The sequence below is a fragment of the Bidens hawaiensis genome, unplaced genomic scaffold, assembly GCF_021521415.1.
Source record: "Bidens hawaiensis isolate Kalapana, Puna unplaced genomic scaffold, B.hawaiensis_p1.1 tig00057882_1, whole genome shotgun sequence".
Lineage (NCBI taxonomy): Eukaryota > Viridiplantae > Streptophyta > Magnoliopsida > Asterales > Asteraceae > Bidens > Bidens hawaiensis.
In genome coordinates, this window is record NW_027506401.1 from 12,580 (window position 1) to 24,047 (window position 11,468).

The following is an 11,468-nucleotide window of genomic DNA, read 5'->3' on the forward strand; positions in this document are numbered from 1 at the left end:
ATATGCTCACGCGTATCACATGCTCGCGCACCATATATGCTCACGCATATCACATCTGCGCGTGGCGCATATTACATATGCTTGCGCATATCACATATGCGCATGAAACATCTGCGCGTGAGAATAAAGAGAAGACTTCGCGCATCCTCAGGATAGGCGCATATCACACGTGCACATAATCAACCACGTCCTTATCCAAATCAGGATAAGGACAACCTTGATTGTGCTCGTCAGACAACCTTCCAGAAGGTATCCTTTAAGGAATAAGAATATGCTGATGTTGACAGCTGCCAATGAAAGGTGGACAACTCAGCAAAACCCATGTGCTACCACGTGATTGCACATGGGTCAGGTAAAATGCCTGGGTCAGAGAATAATCAATGAAAAAGCACCAGGTGTCCTAAGGACACGTGGCGCAAAGCAATAGGAGGAGGCCAAAAAGGCCCTAATGGGATCTGAGCCCAATCATTGGAAACCCTAACACTATAAATACCACACCACCTCCACAAGGGGAGGTAAGCAAGAAAATACATTCCAATTCCTTACTCACTCTCAGATTATTATTATCTTCTCCTACAATCTCTTATTCTCACACCGGAGGGTTACCCCAAAGAGGACCCCTCTGTCCCTTTCTGAGGGGTAAGTTCACGGTGCTGCTCGTTTTGTAGGTGGAAGAACTCATACTCCGGAGAACCATCGGTGAAATAGCATACTCATACCCGAGGAAAGTTGATCGTCTACCAGTGAGCCGATCCACGTTTCTTCACTTCGAGACGCTTTGAACCTTTTGGTGGAGGAGCTAACAGTTCTTCGGTAGTTGGAATAGGCTGTTTTTGTTTCGGTTTTGATTTTGATTTTGGTTATGGCTTTTCCGCAATAACTTGATGTCCATGATTATTTCCTTTCTTCTTGTACAATGTACAATGAACTTAAAGTACCCCTGTTTTGCCTCCAATGCTTACCCCTTCTACCATTGCATGTTTCCTAGCTTGAAGCCCATACCAGAATTGCAACCACAAATGCAAATGTAAGTTTCTTGAAACTAAAACTACCCATGTGATTGGCAAATGTGTGTTTCTGTGTTTGTGTTTGATTGGTGGATTTTAAAACAAACAGAGGTGGTTACCGACGCTTGCAAAGGAGTGCAGCGATGGTCGCCTGCCATCAATTACAAAACATCGGTTGTTTGGTTTTGCACGGCGGTTGACGGCGGTTTTGCACGGCGGTTGACGGCAGTCGCGAAGGTAGTGCAGCGGTGGTGGGTGTGATAGTGTGAGCAGTGGTCGGAGGTAGGCGGGACGATGATTTTGATGGGAGATAGAACTATGATATGGCTTAAGGTGGTATAAGGCTATCAGAAGTAGAGATGAAGAAGCCAGGGTGGGGAAGGGTAACAAGGTCTAATTTTCATTCAGCGATCTTCTTTTTTATCTGAATGGTTAAGAGGCTTATTCAGCCATTAAGATGTAGTATTTTAACAAAACAAACACTCTTAAGTCTGACCAGGTAAGACGAACCATTAAGAGGCTCATTCAAACCCAAACAAACAGCCCCCAAGCTTAAAAAGAGTTTTTTTTGGATTTAGGGCCGAAACTTAACGCTGAAAAACAGTTTCCTGTGCCCCTTAGTTTTCTGTTGAACGTTCGGTTTCAGCCTAATTAACACCAACCCATCACATAGTTATGCATATTGCAGATGAACGCCAACCATACATCAAACACTAAACATAACCTTGTCGGTTTTAAACTATCCGGTATACCTGTAACCGTCTACCATACCTTCCATTTGTAAACTTTACTTTGCAAACTTCATAAAAAAAAACTGCACAAACAGCAACTCTATACTTTCCAACCGAAAAAAAAAAACTGCAAAAACTCTCGACTCGTCTCAATGTACCATATTAGAACTGGGAATTCCCTTTATTCTCAGCCACTATACACTTGGACTTTCAAATGGCTCAAACCATCTTCAACAACTTCAGGCAGCCACTGGAGTTGGCGGCAACCACCATGTCCGACTTCTGCCGCCAGCACACACTTGAAACAAAATGGTTATGTCCATCATCGATTTCTTTGCCATAAACGGGATCCACCGACCCAAATTTGTGAGATGTAATTGGCATGGGCAGTGATCTATAATAAGCAAACACCTGCACAAACAAGTCTATGTTTGACTTTTGAAAGTCAGAAGTTGACTAATATGGTTTCAAATTGAAGCGTACCTCATTTGTTTCTGAACCACACGCAATGTACCCATCGGCGACAGATAAACCGACAAAATTCTGTAAATATGTGATTTCCATATTAGAATAAATACTAAATCCAATATTATGATTTCCATATTAGTTCAAAAAACGAACCTTCTCGTTTGTGTGTCCTTTAAACGTTAACACGCATGCATTGGTCGATAAAGTACCATAATTGGTTTTCTTTAAATCCCAAAGCTTTAACGTGTTGTCAGTAGATGCAGAAACTAGGGTTTCAGAATCCAAAAACTTCACAGTACTAACAGTTTTGTCATGGCCCACCAATATAGACAACGGTCTGGAAACGTTTCTAAGATCATAAAGATACGTCCGATGATCGGCTGACCCAAAACACAGTAAATGAGAAGAATAAGGAGAAAACTGAACACAACAAACATTTGCAACGGTTTTTATCGTTGATAAGCTCTTCTTCTGCATTTCAAATAAATTTCACTATAATTATTAAATCTTATATGCACAAAATAAAACCTTGAAATAATCTGATTTCAACAACTCATTTTGTTACAGCTGATTATCTAATTTAGAGCATTTAATGTCACGTAATCACTTTCTAAAAATTAGGCTAGTAAACGAACCGAATGAACGCGTATTGGAGTATATTCTTTTTCGTTTGTTTAACTGAACACATACAATTAAACAAACAAGTTTTCTTGGTCGAGTACGTTTGTTAAGAAAATGAACATGTTCGTGTTCGTTAACAATATAAACGAATGGTTCACGAACGTAAATGAACAAACAAAACATGAACAAGTATAATTGAGCCGAAAGTCTGAAACTAGTTAAAACTTAAAAGTAATATGAAAAACAATGCGTTGAGCCTAAAAGGTTTAAATGAGAATATTAACAAACGTAAACTGGCTAAATTAACGTAAACTAACGAACATAAATGAACAAACGGAAAATGTGTTCATGTTTGTTCATTCAACGATATGAACAAAAAAAGTTGCTCATGTATGTTCCTTTATTAAATAGACAAACTTCCCACCGAACGGTTGACGCCTTGTTCACTGAATTGGTTCGTTTACAAGCCTCCAAAAAAATGCATCCAGACAACCCTGTATAGATTAGTAACAATCTATATATTTAAAATCGATAATGTTATAACGGAAAGAGCAAGCTTGCCTCATGAATGCTCCAAAGTTTGACATAACAATCATCACTTCCACTCGCAAACTTTGTGGGGTCGACATGAGAAAAGTCAACCGACCATGCCCGCCTTTCATGCTCAACATGATGAGAAACCGCTTCACCACTTCCTACGTCCCATAACTGAAATCATACATTAAATTAGACAACATTTATTAAGAAAATAATGTAAAATCATAAGTAAACACACCTTAACTGCGCCATCATGGTCAGTAGAAGCAAGATAATTTTTTATATAACTATTCCAACAAATGCAGGTAAGCTTCGATTTATTCGACATCTCAATAGCGGGATAATGAATATCAACGGAATTATCCAATAACATATGAAAATCATAGACTTTAATCTTTTTTGAAACGCCAGCAGTTGCTATATAATCCTCGTCCCGATCGAAGCCAAGAGAACATATAAGATTTACGGAGCTACTAAAATCACCCTTCCTTAAATTACCACAAACTTCAAACTTGCTATACCGAGCATATTTGCAAAAACCATCAAAAAATTCCCCGCGTCGATCTGACGGCTGTTCAGAAACATTGATGCCTGATCTAATCGAGAAGTAGGCGTTTTCAAGATTGCTTAGGCTGGTTTTAGTTAAACTTGATGATGATGTTGCATTTGTTTCAAATGTTGAAATACTTGAACGTCTTGATTCGATCTCTGAGATATCGGATTCAACGCAATTAATATCTTCAACCAATTTGGTGGCATGTTTCTCTTTTTGCTCTTTTAATGATGTGAGAAAATGTAACAATAGTTCGGATTCGGTGTCCTCTTGAACAATGGTTGATAATAATTTGTTTGTTGATATTTCTTCTATTCCACTTGCAAGCTTGGATTTTAAGATATCTCTGTTAAATAAAATCAGGGAATTTAGGTAAAAACTAACATAAAATATAACAATTAATAATTATCTGATGGCACTCCACTTACAAACACCCTCTGCAAATCAATGCAAAGATAGTTATAATAAATGAAATCATAGTATGCTTGTGTGTGATTATATAATATAGATGTGCATGAATCCGAAAAAACTATCTAAAACCAGAAAAACCAAACCGAACCCAAACAAAAACTAACACTTTGGTTTTATGTTTTTGTGAAAGCAGTACTTTCAGTTCAGTCTTGGTTTTGCATTCAATAAATATGAAAATACAGAACAAAATCGAATTTACAGATTTTCATTTTTTATTTTGAATTTTAAGTAATTTATAAGAAATTAATAGATATCGTAACCCAAATAATTTAGCCCAAATGTATAATAATCAATTAGGTATTAATTAGCAAAAAAGATGGCCGAAATTCATATTTTGGACTATTTTTTTTCCCAAAAATTTCAACCCCAAATGACAACCGAAAAAACCGAACCCAAACCAGAAACCGAAAAGATCGAAACCCAAACAGTTTTCAAAAACTGAAATTCCAGTTTTTGGGTCGATTTTTGCCCAAATCTGACTCATGCACACCCCTAGTCGAAACAATAATATAACATTGTACTGTTTATTATATAAATTGACTAGAATATATCTGAAAGATCGACCTATTTATTTAATAACAGCTCGACTCGGGCTATGTTTTATCTGTAACAGATCAAACAGATAAACTCAAGAAATGGCGTGAAATAAATGATTTCATTCAAAATATTAATTTGTTACTAAAATAGAATATAACTGACACCATACATTTAAAAAAACAACATTTAAATACAAAAAGCGTTTCGCATCAGTTCAATAAATATAAATACCCCCCCCCCCCCCACAGCGGGTTTGATCACCTCTAAAATGTATCATTACCTGGTCGTTGGTCGTGCAGAAGCTTCTGGATGAAGCAACCAAAGACAATATCCAGCTTCATTAGGATTTTCAGAAAGGAAACGGGGTGGAAGAATCCTTTGACGTAAATTCATCATTGCATCTGCATGTTCTCTTCCCGATTCAAACGACCCAAGAAGCTATAAAACAACGAAAATGTATTTAAAAACAAGAAGGAAAATGGGTGAACAATAAATGAAAGTTATTCACACCTCAAATAGAAAAACTCCCAAAGAGTATATATTTGAAGACAATGTAGAACACCTCTGAATATCATCCTCGGGACCTGCATACCACTGTTCTTCAGATAAATCACTAGATACTTGATTCGGGAACTGTTGCCACCTAGCAAATGAGTAACTATTGTCCCCGTGTCTTCTCTTTTTGTTGGTTTCTATGAGTTCTTTGTTAGCAAGTGAATCCAGGTACAACACATGGTTTGAAGGTGATAACTCAAAGCACGATGGTCTTAACGTTTGTATTGCAACACCTTGAGAATGTGACGAATCTACAAAATCTAATATTTGTTTAAATATAAATAAGCTTATAGATTTATCGACTTTATTTCTGTGTGCCGTCAACCATTCTCTTAAACTTGCATTATTATTGTTGTTGTTGGGAGCAACAATAGGCCTCGGGTTGGGAATAGCAACAGGAGGGGAAATAATATCGCCTTGGCCGCGGATATGAACACCAGCTCCACCTCGAGCTGGACCTTTGAAAACAACCCCTTTGCCATTTAATGTGTTCTTCACAAAAAACTGGGAAAAACCAGATTTTGAAAGAATCTTTGTTCGGATACCTCCATGAGACGGTTGCTTTTCATCCTGTGGTGGTGAATTCTCGGTTTTCTCGTTTTGACTTTCGTTTTCCTGTATTTTGCCAATAAACTCTGAGAAGTTAGCATCTGAATATTCCCAGACACTAGGGTTTGGTGTGCTGGTGTCTTTAGTTACTTCTTTCATATTCGATGCATTAATCATTTCTAATTTCCCGCTGCTGTAGCTTGTAACGGTTAATTCGTTAACCGAGACCCCCGGATTATCATTGGTACAACGAGGGCTGGTACACGCACGGCTTGATGCACCGACCCGGTCATTGTTTTCATCATCCAAAACTTTTGTAAATTGGTCAGGTTTGTTATCTGGAATATTTATATCTTCTGTTGCATTCACTTCACTATCCATCACTTCATTCAGATCCTGAAAAGAAACAAACAGCTTGTGATTGGTTAACTACCATAACAGAAAAAGTAACAAGAGTCAAGGGGTGCATGATCAAATATATAACAACTTTGAAAGTTTCTTCATTTGAGATGTTATAAACATGATCTCTGATTAAGTGGAAGAGTATTTTCTGATGCAGTTTTGACTAGCAATCAAATGGCTCAATAACACAATGGTTTCATTCAAACGATTCAAACCGAATGATTCGGTTAACAAGCTTAAAAGCTTACAATATTTAATTCAAAATAATCAACTGACTAAACAAGAGACTTAATACCCTACCTATAAATAAAAATAAACATTGGGCCGGGCCGGCTTAATGGATCGAATGCCTCCTGCATCATACTCCCCCTCTTAAAAAAAACTCGTCCTCGAGTTTTGTCTCTGGCTCAAATCCACCTGGATCAAATGGAAAATCAATCTGCTTGTTGTTTATTGCCATTGCAGCCTGCCAAAACAGTTTACTTTCATGGATTGTCTCGCCCGACTCTAGACATGTGCCACCCGGGTCATAGGGAACGTTGAGCATGTTTATGTCCAGTATCATATTGACTCGGTCACATACTTTAGCTCCAATTTTGAATACAAGTGGAAAGTCCATACCCCGATTTCTATTAGTAATTGGAACAGTGTCAAACGCCTTTTTTTGTTGGGCTGTAATATTGTTTCTGGTAGGCTTAAAGGACAACCCATAATCATTAATAATAGGCCCACTCAGGAATTAATGGTAGACATTATTGGACAGCACCCACGTAAACTTGATTTATATATTCATGCATATTTTCCTTGTTGACAACCTTGATAATTTCTATATTTTGATTTTGCAAAACCATGTGAGATTTTTTTCTCTGCCGGTCAACAAGCATCTCACAATTCCAATCATTTTTATCTTTAGAAACATTTAAAATATCCTTAATTATGGGCATAGATATTGGGATTTCAAAATTTAAACCAAAATTACCGGTTGACTCCTCCATGAATGTCGTTGCCATATTGATTGGAATTTCAAAAAACTTGTCAACACCTTTAACCAATTCACTGTCACCGGTATCCACCTCAACATTATCAATCTCGCAAACAGATTGAGCACAAGTAACTTTGCTAAGAATATTTCGCACAAACGAACATTCTTCTTCATCGAAATCACTCCCATCTTCATCGAATCTTGGTTTGTCTTCCAATAAACACTCTTCTTGATAGATCGGCTCATCGAACCGAGGGTGGGGATGGTCGAAAGGATGCTCCTCTTCCTCGTTCACATCGTCCCAGACGGTAGTTCCCGATTCAGTTTCCTTAACACGCATCTCCCGTTGTAACTCAAGATCTCGGACCCGCTGGCAGCCGTTTGATCTCTTGTTTTATTTCAAGATTACGGACTCGTTTTCGAAGCCGTTTGATCTCAAGATCCCATGGGTCGGGATAGACTCCATCGCTGCCTCGGGCAGCGAATCTGCGAATAGGGAGTCGATCTTCTCCACGAGCACACGAATAGAAAACCCTCCTTTCGTTGCCTCGGTCGGCGATTCTACGAGCAAGAAAGTATTCATCTTCATGTCGAGCCATTTGAGAACCAAAAGCTCTGATACCAACTGATGCAGTTTCGGAAGCATTCAATGGCTCGAGAGACTCATGATTAATCAAAGACGAATAAACGAACCAAAGGTTCAAGAACAATGTTCTTATAATCAAACTTAATCAAAAAACTGAATAATACATAACCTTAAACCCTAACTTATACTAAAATAAAAATGAGATAAACTTGGAAACAAGATAAACACAAAATATTAAAAGATAATAAAAATCAGAATTTAAATTAGAAGATGCTCCTGCATCATACTCCCCATCTTCGAAAAACTCGTCCTCGAGTTTCGCTTTCAATACAAAGCCGCCCGGATCAAACGGAACATCAACCTGTTTCCTATTTGTTATTATCCTCATGACCAGTCTAAATAACTTAACTTCACTGGTTGTCTCGCCTGATTCCGAACATGTACCACCTTGATCGAAGGAATTGTAGAATTGTGACACATTAACAATCGATGGCCAACTAACCAGATTCAACTCTTGAAGTTTATTTAATGGTTCCGGGTCAGCAATATTGTGAAGCCCGCCACTTGAAACAAATAGTGGAGTTTCTTTTCTGTTAGAATTGGACGGCCCTTTTACAAACATGGAATCCACGTCTTCTTTTGGATCCACATTTGGTTTATTTTCCTTTGTAAACCATTGCTCACCATGCACTTTTAATTCAACCTCACGTGACTCACACATAGGAGGTAGCATGGTGAAAAAATCAAACCCATGACCACCATCCTTATCCTTAACTACCGAGATATTTTTTCCCTCGGTCAAAACTATTTCCTTTTTAGTTCCCACCATAATAGGATCTTTAGTCAAATCTTGTTTCATTATTAGAAATCCCGATTCATCTGGCTTGATAAAAGGGACAGCCATGGAGGCCGCCGGAGCACCAGCAACTATCATAAAACCCTCATCTTCAACAAGAAAATTCTTGGAAACCACTTCATCATCACTAACCATACCACCACCAATATCACTAACAACAACCTCCAAATATGCTTCATCATCCCCATAGTTTTCAAACACAGGTGGCGATTCATAGATAAAATCAACAATAGAATGATACTCCTTCTCCCTAAAACACTTGTTTTCATGAAAATCAACCTCATCTTTATCAACACTCGGTTCGTCTTCCGAGTAACAATGATCAGCTGGTTCATAGAACCGGAGTGGGTGATGGCCAAACGGCTGCTGCTCTCCATCGCCACCTTCGTCCCAGACGATGGTGCTCGACTCGGTTTCCGCCTCGCGCATCTCCCGTTGTAACTCGAGATCACGGAATCGTTTTCGGAGCCGTTCAATCTCTTCCAGATCGCGGACTCGTTGTCGGAGTCGTTTGATCTTCTTAAGATCCCGTGGGTCTATACAGACTCCACCGCTGCCTCGGTCGGCGACTCTGCGAGTAGGACATCGATCTTCTCCACGAGCACACGAATAGAAAACCCTCCTTTCGTTGCCTCGGTCGGCGATTCTACGAGCAAGAAAGTATTCATCTTCATGTCGAGCCATTTGAGAACCAAAAATGTCGAGCCATTTGAGAACCAAAAGCTCTGATACCAACTGATGCAGTTTTGACTAGCAATCAAATGGCTCAAGAACACAATTTTCATTCAAACGATTCAAACCGAATGATTCGGTTAACAAGCTTAAAAGCTTACAATATTTAATTCAAAATAATCAACTGACTAAACAAGAGACTTGATACCCTACCTATAAATAAAAATAAACATTGGGCCGGGCCGGCTTAATGGATCGAATGCCTCCTGCATCATTTTCAATCACTCAAAAGTGAAAACTAGTAACTACTACTTCAAGTCACAATAACGTATACAAACAAAATTGCAAATTTGCCATAACTATTTAGATTCACATCCAAACGGCTACCACCCTCTAATAAGATCTTGTACAATACACAGCAAGGCTTAAGTCTATAATAACATTACAAACATATGACAAGAAAATGATGCAAGTTTAGGCTTTACCATTGGTATCTATCTCAAGTCCGTTCCACCAGTGTCAGCCTTTGCACAGTCAGCATCAACACAAGCAAAACCGAACCACTTCACCACATCATGTACATACTTCCCAGCCCATCATTTTCGCACCAATTTCACCACAGCCTTCGTATAGCAAGTTCTAGTAATCCATATAATAATTAAGCTGCCAATGAAACATGTAACAACTTTGATTTCAGTTGTGAGATTTAGGGAAAATGATGCATAAACAAAATCAAATCAAACAACAATAAGTGAAAATTACACATAACAAACTTACAAAATCCAATTCGAATCCAAAGTAACAAAAAACCTAATCAAAGCTATTTAATTCAGACATTCAGGTAATTCACCACAAAATTCACCTAAACCAAAACATTCTACTATCGCGAACTGCAACTAATATTCTACCTCGATTCCTTCATATGGCTTTTTGTAATCCGTACAATAATTAAGCTCTCAACACGTTTAACAACTTTGATTTCAGTTGTGAAGCTAAACCTAAAATCCTAATCATAAACAAAATCATATCAAACAAGAATAACTGAAAATTACACAAAAAAAATCCGTAAGTAACAAAAAGCCTAATCAAAACTATTCAATTCCTACATTCAGCTAATTCACCACAAAATTCATCTAAATCAAAACGTTCTACTATCGCGAACTGCTCCACCTAACGTTAACCTTTACATAGTCATCATCAACACGAGCTTCTAGTAATCCGTACAATATTAACAGCTTCGATTTCAGTTGTGAAGTTAAGCCTAAACTCCTAATCATAAATAAAAATAATTAAAAACTACACATAAGTACATAACATACTTCCAAACACCAATTCAAATCCTAAAGCAACAAAAAACCTAATCCAATGCAACTCAAATAATCAAAACCGATACTAATTGTTAATCAAAACTATTGAATTCACTTATTCACACATTCAGTTAATTCACCGTAAAATTCATCTAGATCAAAACGTAACACTACCGCGAGCTGCAATCGATCAAAATCTAACAAAATGTATTGAAATTGCGATTGGAATTGAAACGTATGTTACGTAAGCAATGCGATGAACTCGAAATGAATCGAAGTTGATGTAAGTTTGATATGATACCTCAAAGAAAGTGAAACCCTAGGGAGAAAAGGTGTAACTGCTAAACGGTGCGTTATGCGTTATAAGTTTGATGCTTGCTTTGGTTACTTTATCGAATCAGTTTCTGAATACCATCATCATCATCATATTATCGTCGTGAGGATTTTGAAAATGTTTGTTTTTCACCGACTCAATTATCAAAACCAGTCCCTCGGGTTTTATTATTTACTCTTCTGCTTATATATTCTGCATTCTCGGTCCCCGTCTCTATAATTATATTAAAAAACGTTAAATTTATAAATCATGTTTAAATTAATACTCCGTAATGCTTTTCTATACATTTTATTTTTTCTC

General features: G+C 37.7%; 1 protein-coding gene across 1 annotated transcript; it reads right to left on the reverse strand.

The window, feature by feature from the left end:
• Positions 1–1,904: 1,904 nt before the first annotated feature.
• Positions 1,905–11,220, reverse strand: LOC143617769 (protein SPA1-RELATED 2-like). The gene is made up of 9 exons (XM_077090230.1): positions 11,136–11,220; positions 10,013–10,190; positions 5,436–6,425; positions 5,206–5,363; positions 3,603–4,263; positions 3,389–3,535; positions 2,360–2,677; positions 2,222–2,281; positions 1,905–2,149 (listed from the first exon to the last, which is right to left on the reverse strand). The coding sequence occupies exons 2-9, from the start codon at positions 10,013–10,015 to the stop codon at positions 1,958–1,960; spliced, it is 2,529 nt and encodes an 842-aa protein (XP_076946345.1). The 5' UTR covers positions 10,016–10,190; positions 11,136–11,220; the 3' UTR covers positions 1,905–1,957.
• Positions 11,221–11,468: the final 248 nt, after the last annotated feature.